At 38.4% G+C, this 21186-nt stretch overlaps 1 protein-coding gene across 2 annotated transcripts in view; it reads left to right on the forward strand.

The window, feature by feature from the left end:
• The first annotated feature begins 6095 nt into the window (after nt 1–6095).
• The window catches only part of waca (WW domain containing adaptor with coiled-coil a), a 32494-nt gene continuing 17403 nt past the window's right edge, over nt 6096–21186 (forward strand). The window contains exons 1-6 of one of the 2 annotated variants that reach the window (XM_020930712.2): nt 6096–6375; nt 6564–6594; nt 7266–7458; nt 17292–17383; nt 17702–17817; nt 17899–18011. In XM_020930712.2, the coding sequence (XP_020786371.1) occupies nt 6335–6375; nt 6564–6594; nt 7266–7458; nt 17292–17383; nt 17702–17817; nt 17899–18011 (586 nt within the window). In that variant the 5' untranslated portion in view covers nt 6096–6334. The remainder of the gene's footprint in view (nt 6376–6563; nt 6595–7265; nt 7459–17291; nt 17384–17701; nt 17818–17898; nt 18012–21186) is intronic. The other variant, XM_020930711.2, reaches the window with a different exon arrangement.

Genomic DNA, 21186 nt, shown 5'->3' on the forward strand with positions numbered 1-21186 from the left:
GTGTATTTATTTATTTTGTATTTATTTGTTTATTTTTTAAGATTAAAATCAAACTCACCAAAATAAAACTATAAACTACCGATAACATTATGGTCTCTCAAACTCTGTAGCCTAGTGAAACAACCCCCCCTACAGTACAAATGTAGTAATGCAGCCATAAATCAGACTTGGAAGGTAAAATAAGCCCAGTCTATCTAGCCAATCTCATTCCCTCCTGAATATGAATAATAGTCTTTTTGTTCCCACACATTCAAAACAAAGTGTATTCAAAAGTGACAGCCTCTTTGTCCCTGCCTGGGATCATAATGTCTGTCTGTGTTATAGACTATTGTTTGAGAACAATGAACTAAAGGCTACTTGTCATACTGTCTTAGTAAGGCTACTGCTGGACCTTTTTAAACCTTTTTTTTTTTTTTTTTTTTTTTTTTTGGCCTTACTAGTATATATCTGAATCAGCATCTTTTTACAAAACCTGGAATTATGTTTTAGAGTTGGTGTGAAGTGAATGGTGTCCTCTTGGTGGGTGGACCCATTCTTAAATTAAATGATTTGGAGATAGGGATGTAACAATCACCAAAATATCGTGATATCATATCGTCAAAAGTCTCATAATAATATTGTGAGCTGTCACAATATATCGAATCACAAGTTTCTTTGCTTAAATGCGTGGTTTTATTAGGAACAGCTTATAAACATTGGAAACTACATATCCCATGATCAGTGTTGGGCTGTAACAGATTACATGTACCAGTGTACCAATCAGAGTACAAATTATGAGTAACTGTATTCAGTTACAGTTACTGTTTCCATGAGTGGTAATTGGATTACAGTTACTTTGTTGAAATAAATGGATTACATGGTGGTATTTTCCTGTTTTTTCACATTTTGGGCTAAATCAGGTCTAAAACCAGGACTAAACCAGGACTAAACCAGGACTAAAACCAGGACTAAAACCAGGACTAAACCAGGACTAAACTAGGACTAAAGCCAGGACTAAACCAGGACTAAAACTAGGACTAAACCAGGAATAAAACCAGGACTAAACAATATGACACTTAACATTAGGGTGGACATAATTTAAGGCAGCAGTGATCTCATATAGAAATCATTTCTCTATCAGTAATATTTTTAATATGGTTAAGTAAAGACTGGTCTTTTTATTCTCTTTTAGCAGACAAAACATTTTATGTTAACATATCCTGGTCTTTGCTTCTCTACTGCAAACAAAAGTCTGTTCGTGGAGATTTGGGATCAACAGACAATTTTAAGAGAACAAACATGAATTTTCAGGCTGTGGTTGGTACATTCATGTAGTTTTAAAAAGCATGACAATATCAAGTAATCCAAAGTATTCAGATTACGTTACTCACTTTAAGTAATTTAATGGAGCACGTTACAAATTACATTTTGGGGTATGTAATGTGTGATGGAATACATTTTAAAAGTAACTTTCCCAACACTGCCCATGATTCATTTCAGTGCAGACAACATGAAGAGATATGTTTTTGACTTGAATTCTTGGGATTATGATGGAGATAATTCACACCAATATCTTGTCAAGGTATTTTAAAAGCAATATACAAGTATTTACAAATATACACATTTATGTTGACTTGTATATTTACATTTATATAATTATGTCTTATTTGACACCTGTCTCTTACTCTTTTTTGCTACTTATTTAGAATTTATTATTACCATTTATATTTTTTATATTATATTGTGATGTGTGAGCTCCTGTGTGCAAAGAATCAATAAAGTTTGACTAAGTCTTAGTCTAATGTCATTTCAGTTCAGCAACATAAACCATGAATGCCACTAATTTAAATTAACCTATCATACTTGCCATTGGCTAAAAACAAAATGAAAAAAGAGTCCCATCTACAAAAATACTGCTATAAATATCATACTGTGAGATACATATCATAATAATATTGTATCGTGAATTTTGGATATCGTTACATCTCTATTTGGAGACTGTCAAACACAAGGAATAACAATCCAGCACTTGGCTTCATGGCACCAGTTCACCAGAGCTGGGTTAAGTTATACTTTATTAATCATGTGAGGAAATTAGTACTCTAAATGTAACCAATCATCCAGCGGTATTCGGGCTACTTATCTGGAGTAGTGCACATGCAGCCACAGTGCTATAGCCCACCTGTGACTATGTGTTCAGAAGGGTCTGGTAGATTTAACCTTATTTAACCTTATTTATCATATTATACATTCTGCTTTTCATCCAGTCGCACATCCAGTCACTTTACTGTGTACTAAATTGTAGGCTATGTTCTATGTTATGTTACCAGATAATGACAATGCTGTGTACAAGGAAGGACATCAGTAGACTCAGGTGTGTGTCAAAGTGTGCAGCAAGTTCCTGGAGATGTTCTACCAGTCTGTGGTGGTTAGAGTCCTGTACTTCAGTGTGCTTCTGCTGGGGGAGTGGCAACAGTTAAAGGGACATTGGGCAGATTGACAAACTGATCCGTAAATCTGCTCACGTGATCAACTGTGAGCTGGAGACATGTGTCACAGTGAGGGACATGAAGACGCTGGACTAACTCCTGCTCCCCCACTGCACCAGACTATAGAGGGACAGATAATACTCCCTACAACTGTACAACAACTCACCCACTGCACCAGACTATAGATTGACAGATAATACTCCCTACAACTGTACAACAATTCACCCTTATGTAACAGATAATACTCCCTACAACTGTACAACAATTCACCTTTATGTAACAGATAATACTCCCTACAACTGTACAGCAACTCACCCACTGCACCAGACTATAGATTGACAGATAATACTCCCTACAAGTGTACAGCTCACCCTTATGTAACAGATAATACTCCCTACAACTGTACAGCAACTCACCCACTGCACCAGACTATAGATTGATAGATAATACTCCCTACAACTGTACAACAATTCACCCTTATGTAACAGATAATACTCCCTATATCTACAACAACTCACCCACTGCACCAGACTATAGAGCAGGGGTGGGCAAACGTTTGACTTGTGGACCACAAAGGGTTCTAAACTTTGACGGAAGGGCCGGACCAGGAGCAAATGGATGTAGTTTTTTGGTAATCTACCCCATGAGAAAAAAAATTCCAATGTTTTTGAAATATCCCATAACTGAACATCATTACAAAGCATTACAACAACAAAAAAAAAAAAAGAATTTCAAGTCCCACAGTATTCACTATTTATTTAAATGACTTTTAAAAATTATGATTATATTCTTATTCAAGTTAGGCAGGCTGGATTAAAAAGATTAAAGGGCCGCAAATGGCCCCAGGCCTTAGTTTGCCCACTCCTGCAATAGAGGGACAGATAATACTCCCTACAACTGTACAACAATTCACCCACTGCACCAGACTATAGAGGGACAGTCGAGCTCATTCTATAACAGGCTCCTACAGCACCACCAAACAGTGAGAGATATAGAACTACATTCATACTATAATACTCCCTACAACTGCACAACAACTCACCCTTTTGTAACAGATAATACTCCCTACAACTGTACAACAACTCACCCTTATGTAACAGATAATACTCCCTACAACTGTACAACAACTCACCCTTATGTAACAGATACATTTACATGTATGTAATTATGTCTTATTTGACACCTGTCTCTTGCTCTTTTTGCTACTTATTTAGAATGTATTATTACCATTTATATTTTTTATATTATATTGTGATGTGTGAGCTCCTGTGTCCAAAGAATTTCTCTTGAGGATCAATAAAGTTTGTCTCAGTCTAAGTCTAATGTCATTTCAGTTCAGCAGAGCAAACCAAGAATGCCACTAATTGAAATTAAACTTTTATACTTGATATACTCTTGCTATTGTGTTTAGGTAAAAAACAAAATTATTTGATATTATGACTTAAAATAATCTTTTCCATAGATCATTGAATAAGGCACACGTAGTCTACCACTGTGATGTGATCTGCACATTGCTGTAGGCAGAGACAAATATGAATGTGGCATTTTAGATTTTATAAGTGCCACATCTGGGGCTCTTGATTTGGATATTTGGGTACAAAAAGATAACTTGAAATGAATCAGATTTTTTTTTTTTTTGTTCTAGTCCCATTGTGCAGGCATTTGCTTTAAGATTTTAAATACTCACTTAAAGGGCTCATATTACTCTACTGATCTATATATAGTATGTATAAAGTTAGAATTTCCTCAACAAAAACAGAGCTGGAGTTGTGTTTTGTTTCATTCACACAAATCCTGCAAATTTAGGCTGAGTTCCTCTCTCAAAAAACACTTGTGCCACTTGTGATGTCTTGTCGTAATAGATAGATAGATGGATGGATGGATGGTTGGATGGATGGATAGACAGACAGACAGATACTGTAGATAGATACTTCATTGATCCCAAAGGAAATTCAGCTGCTCCACTGTGCTTTTAAACTCCACACACCTTCACTAGAATCATTTGGATAATTTCAGCCCTGGCATTTCCAATCTCTACTGAACTGAAGGTAAAAGGTTAACTTGAAAAGTACCGCTGCATGACACAAGGTGGAATAGAACATTTTGATCTTTGTAGACGTAAACAGACTAATAATTAAGGATTGGCATGAGTAAATGAAACGAAAAACCTCAGCTATGTTTTGGTGAGGTAAGAATTTGCGTAATGAAGGACCTTTGATCTAGTTTACTTGCAAAGAGTGAACATAAGCCCTAGATGGCAGCAGAGACCAAGAGAACAGACGCAGCTCTCTCCTGTGACTGGGACATACGGACATTTCTATGCTGTGACAGGACAACATGAAGGCTCTGCAAATGAAGAGAGCAAAACGGAGCAAAGACACTCACTACTGGCACAAACATGTCTCTGGATCTGTAGTGTACGCTATGGCCATAGAAAAAATGTTTTCCCTAAAAGTTTTTGTCTCGCCACTGCTGTCCCGGATGTTGCCATCGGAAGGGGGAGGCAGAGCGGAGAGCACGGTTGCCAGATATGGTAAAAAGTTCACTCCCTGCATAAGTATCATCACAGATTATTCCTTCGTGCTTTTATTGTGTTATTTCGATATGCATTTACTCCAAATTTCACCATATCCGAATTCTGGTGGTAAGATTTGTATGGGAGAGTTTAAAGGGCCTATGTTATACTATTTTTGAATCTATGTTATAACTGAACAGAGCATTTTGAGTTTAAATACAGTATGTAACATTGTGGAGGTAGAAAGTCAACTCCATGACTCAATGAAAACATTAAGTTAATGCCATACATTGGAACATTTTCCATGAAGAAAGAAGTTGTATACCATACTATGAAGTATTATAGCCAAATGAACAGCATTTCCATGGAAACATGCCTATTTTTCTACTGTTTCAGTGCAATAAACACATTCATAATGAAAAAAACAAAACAAAAACATGCTTTTATTTTCATCTGTTTTTGGGGGGACAAGTTATGTACTTATATACTATTTGGATATATACACAGCCTACTAATCTAGTATTACTCATGTGTGAATGAAACAAAACAACTCGAGGTATGCTTCTGAAATAATAACAACATTATAATATGGCTTAAAGCTCACATTATTGTTTTTATATTCTTATATATTCTTCTTCTTATTGTTGTTGTTGCTGTTAGTAGTAGTGGTAGTAGCAGTAGTAGCACTATTAGATTTAGACAAACTTTATTGATCCACAAGGGAAATTGTATAATATAATACACTGATATAATATAATAACAAAGAACAAAAAATATAAATTGTAATTGTACATTTTAAATATATAGCAAAAAAGATAGCAAGAGACAGGCGTGAAATATTATTATTATTATTATTATTATTATTATTGTTGTTGTTGTTGTTGTTGTTGTTGTTGTTGTTGTTGTTGTTATTATTATTATTATTATTATTATTATTATTATTTCAGACACAAATATTATATAGTTTATAAGAAAAACTGGATGCAAAAAAAAAAAAAAAAAAACACACGCAAAAAAACATAAGACATAAGACATAAACATGCGTCCGTTTTGCGTAATCTAGTCCCTTTAATAGAGCCGTAGCTTGCGTCAGACCTGGCAACCCGTCCCGCAGCGGTCGGGGCTCGGGGTTTCTCTCATTCGCTCGGAGACGCGGCTCGCTGTGTGTCGGAGCGGGACATGGACTGAGTCAGTGAGGGCGCTCTCCGAACAGCCGAGCCGTTATAGCACCGACATCCTCCCCGCAGCTCCAGTCCGATCCGAGGCGAATGTCAGGCTGCTACCAACGCGATAAAACCTAGTCTCCCTCCAGTCTTTCACATCCCACTCCAATCACACTAACACGGCATTGATGGTAATGTATGCGAGGAAACAACCGAGACTCGGCGATGGGTAAACACCTCTCTATACTTCCACCGATCATTTCCTTTCCTCGTAGCTACGCTTTGACAATCCGCCATTTTTAACCAAACCAAAATAAGTGTGCGGAAACTTGCATGTACATCTGTTGCAGGGTGATGTGCGGTGAATAAACACAGCGATCCGAGCCCGTCTGACCGCACTTTTCTTTCTTTTTGCAGGTGCGACCGAAGAGATGCTCAGCCCTATCAGGTTTGTGCATTAGCCGCTCGCTCGTTAGCCTGCTAGCACCAAATCAGATTAAAATGGACACTGTGGTGGAGGCTTCCAGAGCGCACCAGGCCCCAGGCAGTGCGGAAAATAAAGTCACAAGAACGGGCTAATTGGAGAAAACGGACGCCCCAAAATGTTTCAACGGTTCTGAAAATGAATCACGCGTCTTAAAGCGAATCCTAACTGTGAAAAGTCGTCGAATTGAAGCGGCTTGAAAAAGTAGTGACGACTTTTATTGCAGCTACGTTTAGCATTAGCTTTTGCTAGCATAGACGATTAGGGCCTCACTGCTCTAATTAATAAAGATGTTAATTAATCCAGGCTAAAATCTATTATTATTCAAGTCACCCAGTTTGGCTTTTTAGTTATTTGCCGCAATTACAGCGAAACCGCTTCATTTATTGCGGGATTCTGCTGACTTGCTTGTAGCTTTGATATTATGTTTTTAAGACTCAATATAACATTATTATAAATGTCTAGAAACGGTTAACAGTCAGATCTAACAATAGCAAGGCATGTCCAAATGTCCTATAAGCTTTTATCACACTGTTTGACTAAGCAATAGTTCACACTGCCTTCCAACCACTTGTAGAGGCCCTCAGTAGTTCCAGCTCTAAATGAGTAATACAAACTGTATATTGTGCTTACAGACCCTTAAATACTCATCTAAGAGCCATCCAGGAGGGGACCACCGGCACGATAAGATGCGCAGCGACTCGGATGTCACTCCTCCATGCAAAGTGCTGCGGAGGTCCGATAGTCCTGACAACAAACACAGCGACAGCACCGGCCACAGCAGAGGGAAGGCCGTCCACACACACCGGGCCAGGGACAGGGATGGAGGTGAGATGATGTGCTTCTCATTCGTAAAACACGCTTAGCATTAGGGCTGGGTGATACAGTGATAAAAATTTCATTCCAGTGACTACGTGCTATTTTGCGAACTCAAAATAACTTGCACTGTACCTGTCTTTTGCAGCAACTTAGAAAACATGATTACTAAAACCACAAGTGTCCACAAAAGAAGGAAACCAATACAATAATTTGTTTGTGTGTAGATCTTTGCACAGTAGCAGCCGTTGAGGAAATCTTTAACTAATTTATAACGTACAACCGCGTGGTGGCTTTACGTTGACCCAATCTCCAGAAATATAGCAAAATATTTTTGTTGCGTGTGAACAGCTGTGCGGTGCTGCGCGGTATTACCACTATTCTGATACTATTGGTTCACATGGTGTTTGTCTGAAAAACTGACAAAGGTGTGAGTCTTGGCGATGAAGCTGGTCTCGTTGAGTAAAACATAGTCGACTTACATGTTGAAGTCTGTGTCCTCGGACCTGTGTTTTCACAGAAGAAAACAGATCAAAGCTCTGAGCCCAACACATATAGCCACAAAGTTTTTGTCTACTCTGTGCTCCTATTAGTCAGCTTCAGCACTGCTCTGAGTGAGTGACAGTTGGATTTAATCATTTGCAATGAGGTGGGAGGTTTCAAAAGAAGCAGATGACAATATAAAGATACTAAGTTAACATGAATCGTGATCTGGCTCCAAGAAAATTATGATCTTAATATTTTGGCATACCACTTACCCCTACTTAGACTGAACTTACAGTGACTGCTGTTATCAAGAATATTAGACTTTGCTTGGACCACAGATGAGCAAAATATTTAAAGTTTACGAAACAGACGGTACTAAACAAATGTTAAAACATCCAGTAAATAGTCTTATTAATCAATTAATGGCCTAACCCTGAACCTGGAAACGATATGTCATTCTGTTTCCGTAAGAGACATATGAGTTAGAGTGTTGGGGCATTCATAGTTTACTGAGAGATTATTAGGGCTGCACGATGTTGGAAACAATTCTAGAAAAAATATTCCAATTAGATTTGTAATACATGTTTAGATTGGATTTGTTTGATTCAGTATCTATTCTATTCAGTCTAAGGACCTATATTGTGTCATTTTTTGATCTATGTTATAATTTTGTTTCCTCATCAAGAACATTCCTTGTGTTTTGTTTCATTTACTCGTTTAACACACAGATCCTGCATATTCAGGCTGAGCTCTTCTCTAAAACAGAAAGCACTCTGTTTCGTTTTGTGATGTCATGTAGTAATCCAGGAAGTGCTTTGTGGTGTTTTTAAGATCAATACACCTACACTAGAATCATTTGTGTAATTTCAGCCCTGTATTTTAAAATCTCTACCAAAAAGGCCAAATCTGGCTACCACTTCATGATGTCACAAGGTGGAACAGAGCATTTTGAGCCTTGGAGATGTAAACAAATTGATATTGAATGGTAACTCAAGCATATCTGAATGAAACGAAACAAAACGCAACTTGGGGAATGTCTTTGAGGAGGTGTGCGAAAATATTGAAATATCAATATCTTATCAGTATATTTGGTGATTCAGTATTGAAATCATGGGCTGCTGTATCGATATTGCCAACAGTATTTTATTTAGTATATTTCACCAAATATTTTTGTGTAGGGTAGGGGAACTTTTTTATTCAACACATTTGACATGTTTACTGTTTTGATGCTTAAAATTAGTATTTCATATTATCATTTCGGCAACTTCTTAGTGACACGCAGTCCTAGTAAAAACATTAAAAGATGCCTTAAAACTCACAAGAGTCAATGACAGGACATTTAAATAATTGCCTTTGTGTTTTGATAATTGCGTCAACTCAAACTGTGATTTCAGTCTGATTGTACATATTGTGATTGTGCTTACCTGTCCAACCAGTCTCTCCTATGATGTGTTCCAAAGCAGAAAGATCATAGAGCGTGACAAGCGTCTGAATTTGGAACTGTCCAGTCCAGTGTGTCTCTGAATATTCTTGTATTGTTTTGAGTAAAATGTAACACTTGATTTACCAGGTGAATAAGAGTTTAGTGATGTGCTTGTGGATTCTGATGAAATCCAAACTGAACATGCATTTCTCTTGATTGGTTGATCTCAACATTTCAGTTACAGTGGCCAGGAATCAGAGAGTCTTCTTTGTAAAGTGTTGTCAAAGTGTGTGGTTTTGGTGGTGCACTGTTAGTAAACGTACAAGATTAATCGAAGTGGAATTTAAATCACTTTGAATGGACACCAGTAACAAAGTATGCAATATGTAATTTTTGTAATTGTTCATATTTCTTTTTGTCAGTTCTCCTGATACATTGAAAATATGAACATTTGAATATGATTTTATTATTAAAACATAATTGCAATTGTAATGTTTGTCAGGAAATTAAAATTAAACATTTTCCCCAAATCTCTCTCGCTCTAGAAGTTGGTGTGCTAGTTGTTGTTGGCGTTACTGTGACTACAACACTCGTCTGTGGCCCCTGATGTAGGGAAACAGACTTATAAACTTATCACAGTGAATAATTGGAATGCTAGGAACAGTGAAGAATAACTTTGGACGGGTGCAACAATTCACATTAAATTTCTTCTGTGTTTCACGTTGCAGCACATCCCCAGCACCATTTTATCTCTATGAGCAAGGATTAAATCTTGAGAATCATGGGTTGTAATTCTCACCTTGAGAAAGGAACAAAGTCAAACTATAGGGCTGAAATGATAATCAAGCAATTCGATCAGAAAAAAAGCTTTATTTTATGGCCTTGATGATGATGTAATTTTTATAATAAAATTATACCATGTAAAACCAATGTGCTTTAAGTGCACAGAACCATTGCAGTGCTCGTTTCCACATGGAGTTGGCTTCCGCACAGACCTTGTTTCCACATGGTGCATGCACAGAATCACAGAATGTACATGCACAGAATGTATTTATATCCACGTGTGAGTTTAGGGAGCGGACTTTTGTTGTGTGATGATGACAAGTTGTACAATGATAAAAACAAACCAGTTAATAAATAAAAGACTGTGACCAGAGGTGATCATATGAAGGCTGAAGTGAATACACACAGAGCTAATGCTGTGAATTGACTCGCCCTCAGTGCTGCAGAGCACAGTGCTCAAAGCTGTCTACAGGATACACAAATGTAGATTAAACTCTTATCTCTGTGGGACTTGTGTGACTCAAGTAAAACTGAAATTCATTCATAGCTACTGTGTTGCAATGTGAACTACAGTTAGTCTGTTGACTGTTGTATATTAGTAGGGAAAAACTCTTTTATTCATCAATTGATTTCTACTGCTAGAGTAACTAAAACTGTCGAAAGCTGCTGCCCTATTAAACTTAGAACTGCCGTACAACCAAAGATGAGCTGTGACTGTCTGATATGTCTGATATTTTGGGATCTTGGTCTCTGAGTGAGGCTCAGACATTTTGCAACAGTTTACACGATCAGTCGTGGCTACAACCACAATATGAGATTGTGCTTTAAGTTGACATTCTCTATATCTTGTAGAGTAATAACCTTAAATCTTACTTGAAAATAGGAAATGATGTCAAATAAAATTAGAAGTCCAGTAACCATGCCTTCTTCAACATTATAGCAAGATTGAACTAAAGCCCTTGGGGTGTAATGATCTCTAAATGTCCCTGTCTGCTATTATCACAAAATTCTTGCGGTGCAATGTTTTTTGTGATATTTTGGAAACTTTATCAGAATGGAACTTTTTTGTACCAAAAAGTCTTCAAAAGACTTTGTTCATTAGATTATGACAGTAATGATTTGCAGCAAAGTGCTTATAATAGTTATATCTTCATGCTGTCTGCACTGAAACAGACTAAAGGATCATGATCACTGTAGTTTAATCTGTCTCTATAGCTGCTGCAACAAAACCACACATTTAAGCAAAGGAGCTTGTGCCTCGATATATTGTGACAGTCCTCGATATTATTGTGAGACTTGACTATACAAAATGACAATTTCAGTTTTTGTTAATTCCCTAAAATCCACCTTTCCGCCAGTGCCTCGGCCGACTCCTCCGGCAACTCACTTTCTGCATGTGGCTGTGCAGCAGTGAGGCTGGTCATTTCCCAGTTTAAGTCGGAATTAAATTTATGACAAAAGTCAATATCCACACCCCCATATTCTTCTGCTCAAGCACACAAACGTTGGTCATTTACTACTGCAACACACAGATAAGCTATCTAATATGCTATTTTGCTTCTCTTTAATACAACATTCTCAATAATAGCCTCTTTTCCATTGACATGGTTCACATAGGACTGACTTAGAGCGAGTCTGTTTGGTGCAGCTCCTTCCAGCCCAACTGCATTTTCACACTCCGGGTCTGCTTCATAAGACACTGATGTCACCCAAACATAAATCATGTTTTCTTAGATTGAACTAGTGTGAGTGCACCCTGTTTTGGACTTTGGCCCGTTTGGAGGAGGTAGGCCAATACACGACACAGTTGTGTACAGTAGTTGTGCATGCGTGACTTTAGAATACGAGCCCTGTCAGATTTGCTAATGTTCATCATATAAGGAAAATGGTGAATAAACTCACACATGGTGAATGTGTACTTACCTAAAAAAAAGGACTGTGGACAGAGACTGAAGTTTTGTAGCCTCTCCTCTGGCTGACTTCTCTCCACCATGTTTTTATAAACTTGCAGATGAGTGTATCACAGTATGAGACATATCTGCCTCACGATTTAAGAGTTGTTTCTGCCGCTGGACTTACTTTCTCCGCTAAAGCGACAGCACTGCTACGGCCCTGCCTCGGGTTTGGTTGTGCAGGTGTGAGTGTGGGCCATAAAACCCTACGCAATTGTGCCTGAGCACGGCATGGGTCAAAATGCCTTTTGTGAATGCGCCTTTAATAAATACAGTCTACATTGTACTTAAACTATACTCCTAATAATAAGACCGATTTTAGCAATTCACAAAAAGACATTTAGTGATTCTAGGTCTGTGGCCCTGTGACAACTAACACAAAATTACTTAGTTTATCGACAGCTTTTACACATTTTTTAACTCCTAAGCCTCTATGTTGCATTTCAACCACTCTTTGTGAAATGCATTGGGCTTGATCAGTGTTAGATGTATTGTGCACTCGACATGATTTTTTTTTAGTACAGCGAGGGCTATGCATCCATACACATGGAACAGCTGTTGCAAACATGTTAGCTTTATTGTGTGAAGCCTGTCGGCTCAACGAATGAAGTTGCCATAACTGGAAATAGAGCGGTCTATCACAAGATCAAGTCAGCTTGGTAAAAAAGAATTATTTTCTGTTTATCTGCTTTTTGCTTTCAAGTCTGCATTTTCTCTTGTCCAGTGACTTTGTTTCCTCTTGTGAAGCTGTGCCGAGCTGTACTGCGCTGGCCTTCTCTGGGAGCGAGTACTCTCCAGGGTCAGACCCTTAAACTGGACAGTTCACTTCAAACAGTGGAAACACTTGAGGCCTGTACCAATCTTGCATCTCCACAAAACTTCCTTGGCCTTGATGAGGCCCTCCTCTTACCTCTCGCCATGGAAATGCTGTTCCTTTGGGTGTTGTCTTCCACAGGATGGCATAAAACATATCTGTATGGAGAATGTTCCGATGATTCTTTGTATTTGCATGGATTTGTGCAGGTGACGTGTCACCTCAAGTAAACAGTGCTGCAGTTTTTGTTGTTGTTTTTTTTAAAGATACACTGCGCAGCTGAACTTATTATCACAGTAGTTGTATGTGACTTTTACTGTGATGACTGTCAGGAGCAATCCACGTTGGGGTTTGTTTGGTTCACTCTTTGGATTAGTTATCAAACATTTCATCAACATTTTACAAATGTTTATCACTGATATAAGTGTAGCAAGTTTATTATTATTTTTTTTACCACTAAATGTCAATTGTAAAACCTGTCACCCCCTCCCCTCACCTGGCTTTTATTCAGGCTCACCTGCTCCCCGCTCTTCTGTCAGACCAAAGCTGATACACTATAAGACAGAAATAACATAGTTTTAGCATGTAGAGGTCAAGTGTGAGGATATAACATCTGCATGGGCCAGTCTAACTACAGATGTTAGCTTTAAAGTGGACCTGTTCGTAACTTGATGAAAACAGTTGTAGTGTTAAATCATCGTGTGCCACTGAACTCTTTCTCTGCACTGAAGCTCGACAGCAACAGGAGCGAGGAGGGGGCAGTGACAATGGCACTGACGCACAATGCACCACACACACAGAGGAGACTTACATGAGACCCCACTGAGACAGAGGAGAGATGGATATCAGCTCTTTTGTGCTGTGGTTTGTTTTGCCATGTTAGCTGCAGAGAAATGTTGAGGCGCCCACTACAGCCACAACTTGTCGAAGTCTTATTTACAACGAATGACATTCTGACCGTTTAAGTAGGGCTTTGCCAAAAATCGAAAGATCACTAGATGGAGATCTAAACTTTGGTAGAGCTTGATAATAAAGCGTATTTTAATCATCTACTGCTAATCGTGGCATTAAGAGTGTGTGATACCGAAGAGGAGTCGCTGCTCTTGTTTAAGTGAAAACGCTGAGTCAGCTCCACAGTCTCTATGTGTCATGTGTCGTCGTGTTTACAAAGTTTTTACTTAAATCTGCACAATTTGACTAAAAGTCCAGTGTCTTCTCCCCTCTGCCTCTGTGTGTGTGGTGTCATCTGCCTCGTTCCCCCTCCTCCTCTGATCCAGCCGCAGCAACTCATCTTTTCTTTCTCTCCTCTGGTGCATGTCTTTATAATTCAAGTTATGAAAAGTAAACAACTATGTTCTTACCATTTATGAGTGAAACGTAAGACCTCCTTCAGCACATGGACATCATGTTTCTGTTGATGGTGATACATGCGTTCTTTTAGGGCATGCATGCACAGGGCAGATACTTTTTCTGTTCGTCCACTGATCTGAAGGTTGACTGTTGAGTCCCGCTCTCAATGTTAGTGCAAGTTGTTTGTGCATTAGTTTGATCGATCCCTGTGTCCACAGATACATACTGTTGTGTGTACTGTCTTACCCTTGGGCAAGACACTTGCCCGTCTCACCCACAGTACCTTTTGTGTACACAGTGTGTGTGACATTTACCAAGCATGACCAGTGATAGCGCAGTACCATCTTATTTTGTGGTGTGTCAGCACTTTGCCTGTGATTCAGCGTGGTAATGTCAAAAGAAAGCCATACTCTCTCTACTGTAGAAAGCGTTCTCATGATTTCCCCTGTTTGGGGTTTTATATTCTCCACAAATGCTTTCACATGTGCTTTGTATTAGTCATTCTTTTCTTTTGCTTCTTGTGAAGGACTGGTAATCCGTACCTCCTGCTGTATCATTATATCCTTTTCCGGAAAAGGCATTGGGCCTGTCATTAAATAGTATGGAGAGACAGGTTTGGTCCTGCTTGTACCATTGTAAAGACGCTGTCTTTGTTAGTTATAATAAAGAAATCAGCTGTATATTTTCAGTTCAGTTCAGTTCATTAATAGAATTCAGATTCAGATAAAAAAATGTAACCCAAGATTTAAATCTAAGGGAAAATGTCAGTGAACTACACAGGGAAAAAAAAAAAAAAAGGAAAAACACTTTTCTATCACTATTTATCAATTGTTCAATTATTTCCTTGAAGCAATGATTTCCGCAATGGGCCTTCAACCCCCTCTTTGGACAAAATTTGGTGAAAGTTTGCAGAATCAATTCATTTATATGGTGTAGAGAGCATTGTCCACTTTTCAAATTTCAGTGTTTCACTAAATTTACAAGCCCCAGAATTTTGTCTTGTATAAGAGTTAAATGTTAGAAAAGACTGACTGAAGGGTTCTAAAACTCATTATTATATACTAATATGTTCACATGTGCTTGTCCAAAAATGTTTTGTCAACTGGGTGACGCCTTGGATTATCCCTCATAAAACTGCAATGGTTCATTTTAAAGTTCCAAATTCAACACCACAATAAAGCCGCAGCCTTTTTTCTGTGAAAAGAGACTGCTCAGGTTTAACTCTGTTCTTTGAAAGAATCATTCTGCTTTATTGTGTACCTACCCTCAAAACCTGTCAGATGTCAACTAGATAATGCACATATTGTGTAGAATTACATTAGATGTTACATTTGCTAACAGGAATGGAATGAACTTCATGACAGCAGTAGGTCATGGTATGTGGGAATACTTCTATAAGCACAATATCCCAAAATGCTACAACATGTCAAATGGATAACACCTTCCCATAGACTCCACTGTAAAAATCAGCTTTACTCAGTTGTCATTGGTCATGGGTAGTCATTTGGATCTTTTTGTGCTTTAATTCCTTAAATATTTTGTACTGTTGTATAAGAAATGACAGAGCTCACCACAATAAGAACCTTTACCCTAATATAACCCACAATTGATCTATACATTTTGAAAGTTGCGCATGAATATAAATATCAGTCATGGTGAGTAGGGCTGTGTGAAAGATTGATAGATTGCGATGTAAACTTTCATCGATCTTGATGCACGTGAATTTTAAATGACAGGTCTGCTGCCAAACGTGCATCAAGAGTGTGTGGTACTGAAGAGGACTTTGAGCTCTGAGTCAGGGCCAGAATCTCGTTACGTCTCCTCATGTGTCCTCCCGTTGCACAAATTTTGGCTTCAATCTGCACAATTTGACTGAAAGTCCAGTCTCCCCCTCTGCCCCTGTGTGTGCGTCTGCTCCAGCTCCCCCTCTCCACCCTCTCTCCTCTTGTGCTTCTTATTATAATCCAAGTTACAGAAAGTTAACCATTATTTTCACTGTTTATGAGTGAAACTTAAGACCTTCTTTAACACATGGACAATGTGCGTGTTTCTGTTGATAGCAGTGGCATGTTCAGGGAAGTTTTTCTACCACTCGGTACTACACGCATGCATTTAGGTTTAATGTAATGGACGAACTCATTCCAAACTTTAAATGTGGATTTCTCCGTAACGATCAATCCCATCAACACAAAATAGAAACTGTAGTGATCCTGATGCCCGGCTCTTTATGTCTGAGGTCCACCTGTCTGTTTGCAAATAAGATAAAAGAAAAATCTAATTGAAAATCAAGATTGATCAATATAGCGGGAAAAAATGTTGAATTCCGTGTTTTACATCTTCTATCAAAAAAAACCAAAAACTTGACTGCCAATCATGGCAAACGGACGTGCCTTTTTAACCAAATGTGGCATCATAAGTTTCAGTGTGCAGTGTCAATGACCCTTTACCCAGTTGACAAGAGTTATTTAAATACCATTTAAAGCATGAATGATTTATAAATATCAAGAGTTTAAGTTGGCCAAATAATCAAATAATTATTTGTCACTTAGGGGGTGCATTAAAATATGTAATTCAGCAAAAAAACTAATCCTATTGTTTCTTTTGTTTTGTTTTTTATTGAAGTGAAATGTTTCCCTAATAATAGAATCACCTATATAGTGATTCAGTGTTTGTGTTTGATGCAGCTCTATACTCAAACAGAGATACTTTTCCCCATTCATTTGTGCTATTAGTCAGCCTCTATCATTTGCCACGTGACAACTGCAGAAAACCATGTTAAGCCAAATCAAAGTTAGCTAAAGTTTATTTGTGTCACCTCAGCAGCCACACTGTTGTTGTGTTCTGATCTAAACTTTCTTCATTATTTGGTGCATTAGAACCACTGTAGCAATAAGAGGCTGCACTTGTGGGGATTACTTTCAGAACTTTGTCACAGCTAAGAAGACTCTTTGAGTGATGAAGAATACTTGGTTAATGTCATCTCTGAAGTGTCTTTCTATGTGCCTATTTGTCATATATTTTCTTTTCTGTGTTCCAGGGACCAGTAATTCACCACAAGAAAATTCTCACAACCACAGTTCCCTTCATAGCTCCAACTCTCACACAAACCCCGGCAAAACCTCAGACACAGTAAGTGTTGTTTAAGTGAAACTTTGTCTCATGTATTCATTCCTGTCTGAAGTCCAAAGCAGGTTACACGTTTCAATGATCAGAAGGTTATTTTTGGTGGTGGCAGTTAAAATCCTGTCAGAAACAGGCCTGATAAGTGTGTGCGCGTGTGTGTGTGTGTTGTGTGTGCGCATGCGCGCGTGTGTGTGCGCCCGTGCCCTCTAACTGTATCCGTGGTCCATGTGAAATGAAGTTGCACGCTGTTGCATCAGAGCCCCAGCACAGCCTCACCTCTGTGTGTGCGCTGGCCCATAGTGTCTAAGCCTCTTCTGTCTGCAGCCTCACGAACCAGGCGACGATTGGTCCGAACACATCAGCTCCTCTGGAAAGAAGTACTACTACAACTGCAGGACAGAGGTGTCTCAGTGGGAAAAGCCCAAGGAGTGGCTTGAGAGGTAATCGAAATCTTAGTTTTGCCCTTAAATGGGAGTTTCCAAAGGCATTGCATTGACTATTTGTTTTACTGTGTTTTGCAGAGAACAGAGACAAAAAGAATCCACAAAGACCACAGTTGTCAATAGTTTCCCCAAAGACAGAGACTACAGGAGAGAGGCCATGCAGGCAGCGGCAGCCCCAAGCTTCGGAGCCAGTGAGTCTCTCCTCACTGCATGCACCGCACCACACCGCACCACACTGTACTGCACACACTGTACTGCACACACCAGACTCACGTGCATCTGCTTGCACCTGATTTAGGCCTGCCACTTACAGCACTTACAAACACGTACTAATCGTGCCACTGGGACTGGAGTTTTTCTGCAGGGACTTACCAATGGCAAGAAACCAATTTGGCTTTTATAGCTGGTAGGGCTGGGTACCAAAACTCAAGTAGAAACCGACCGAAAAGGTCCAGTAAGTACTGATACCTTCATTTGGTGCCAACTTTCGGTTCCGTGACTTTACATGCCCGTGTCAATGAGCCAATAGATACACGGTTCTGATTTTACAGCAGCGCAGGTGCTCATGCATCACGACTGTAATCTGAACAAACGGGCACAAATAGCGCTTATGTTTAACATAATCCTACATGTGACCAAACAAAGTGCAGTGTGTAATCTGACTGGTAAAACAGAATAGCTGAGGAAACGGCGTGCAGTGTGGATTTAAATCTACCCGAAAACATCAAGTCTCCACTTAAATCCATATTCAGCCAGTCACACTCTGTAGTGTCTGCGTAGCGTTGAAGCCAAAGAGATAACCCAAACAACACCAAAATTCTCCTCTTCCTCAGCCCCGGTAAAAGCATGATTCCCAAATGAAGTGTAGTAAATATATCCAACGTGGAGTGAATGTGCGTAAAGATGCAGTCAAACAGATAACATGAACCAAACTCCACCAAAATTCTCTTCCTCATCAGTCCTAATACTTCCATTCCCAAATGTGCAGTAGACCTGTATATATATCCAGTGTAGAGTGTGTGTATGTAAAGATGTATTCAATTGAGACCACGCACTGCTGGCTGTAAATTTACATTTAAAAAATATAGGTATTCACAGGAAAGAGCAACCATTCAGGAACTGGTATTGCTAAAGTACTGGTATCAAAAATAATCAATTGGTATCCAGCCCTAATAGTTGGGCCCTATGGCAATATTGCCAAGACTTTCCCGCTCTTATACATCTATTGATTGTGTTTACATGTACACCAATAATTTAATCATTACCTGATTTCTGGAGTTGTTAGTTATTCAATGACATGTAAAGAGCTAAATCCGTTGTGAGTAATGTGATTACATTCTGGTACATATAGTATGTTAAATGTATCTGATGTCTTCTGTGGACTAAATCACATGTCAATACTCAAATCTGCAGTTATCAGATTTTACTGTCCATGTAAATGTAGCCAGTGACTTTGCATGCATTATTGAGCCATATAAAACTTGACAACTGTGCATAGCACTGGTATTGCCTGTAGTTCAGAAGTAGACCTACGTGCAAAACTCTTGGTAGGGGTTAGCTATGATGCATGTCATATAAAATAACCCCAACACAAATGTTTTTTTTTTTTACAAGCTAAAAAGCATTGGTGGTCAACAGATTTACAGAGAGACACTGAGCTCACCATGATGCTGATGACGTTTTATTTCTACTGTAGAAACTCAAAGGAGCTTTATGAATTAGGGCACACAAAAGAAGTAAAACTGTTTTAGCATGTTTAAAAAGTTAAAGTCTGTTTTACATAATGTTGGCCCTTATTTTATATAGTGGAGTTAATGTTAACTTAGCAGTTCTTCTTCTGAAGACCATAGTTACATTTATGGATGAATGATTTAACTATAATATCTCATTGCAATTATTCTGTGTTGTGATTATCATTAGATTTTAATAATTTGGTTTTTATAATGAGATTCTGTTTGAAGTTTACATTTTTAATGCTTCCAAAAAAATTGCCAAAAAGACTGAAATATGAACTGACAAACTGCATTACATTTCAGAACGTGTTGGTACAGATTTAAACTACAGGGTTAGCAGTTTTTATGCAGAATAAACAGGAGCTTTTGTTGTTTGTGTTATAAATGTCAGCCTTTGCGATTTCCTCATTGCGTCCATTCAAATTGTGATTTCAATTTGTTAACGATTAATCTTGGAGCTCTAGTCACACTGATAAACAACAGTTTATCAGTGTGTCTTGAGTCTATAAAATAATATATGGGTTTTGGGTTTCTGAAATGAGACAAAAATGATTAGTAGTAAAGTTTTTAAATCACAATATTCATCTAAAATTACTTAATAAAAGTCTGCATTACAAAACTGTCATGTCGTCACAACTAAGAGCTGTGTAGCTGTTAGTACCTCCAGTGGTTAGCTGCACATCACGCTAGCAAGCTGTACTTAAATTTTTCCCCCCATTTTTACAAAATGACTCCACAACACAACTTATACCACTGATTAAGAAAATAAGGTTTATAGAATAAAGTAAGTGTAGAGCAGTGAGTGTATACCAATGGAAGTGGAAATGGCAGTGGTGGGGATGATCAGCAAACTTGGTGTCTTGAAAATAAGTGATTAACTCTTTCCCCCATGAAGACGACATTTGACGACCCCCCTGAACCCTTAATGACGACTTTTGACACCTCCGCCGTATCACTAAAGACGAGATTTGACGACCTTTAGAAACGGCTCGGTTTTTCACATTTAAACAGAGACTGTGATAGGTGGAGGCCACTACAACCCACACTAGACTGACCAATAGGATTCAAGGATATGTTTTCGCAGATTTTTTCCAAAGTTAATCGAAGTAGTGACGATTGTAGCTTCCGGAAAAAAAACAACACGAAACACGTGCAATGGAAAGATCGCGGCGCTGCGGCGCACAGTTTTAGAAATAATGAGGAGCGGACGTATTTTATGGAGTTAGGGTGAAGTTTAGAGAAAGTGACTTTTATAGATTTCAAAGTGATGATGTTGAAGTTGATTATAAAGTGGAAAACAGCGATAGTATCTGGTGATATGAAATCTGTTTAAATACTTTGACAAAGTATATTTTTTTTATTTTTTTATGAATATAGTACTCAGAACATGCAGATATCAGATGCTGAATGTAGTTTTTTGTTTTCGAGTTTGCACCTGACCAGGTAAACTCTCATTTTCAGTGAGCTGTTATACACCTATAAATGAGTTGAATCACATTTAAACATCCATAAATGAATAGTTCAGAGTCTAAGGTTTCCAGAGATACCAAATATGTCTGTGTTACAATTAAGTTCATGAGTGTAAAAATCATTTATAATCACTCGTGGAAGTCTGTTTTCTTTTATGCAATTA

Source organism: Boleophthalmus pectinirostris, unplaced genomic scaffold (assembly GCF_026225935.1).
Source record: "Boleophthalmus pectinirostris isolate CB_2022bp ecotype Guang Dong unplaced genomic scaffold, ASM2622593v1 HiC_scaffold_15, whole genome shotgun sequence".
NCBI classification, from domain to species: Eukaryota; Metazoa; Chordata; class Actinopteri; order Gobiiformes; family Gobiidae; genus Boleophthalmus; species Boleophthalmus pectinirostris.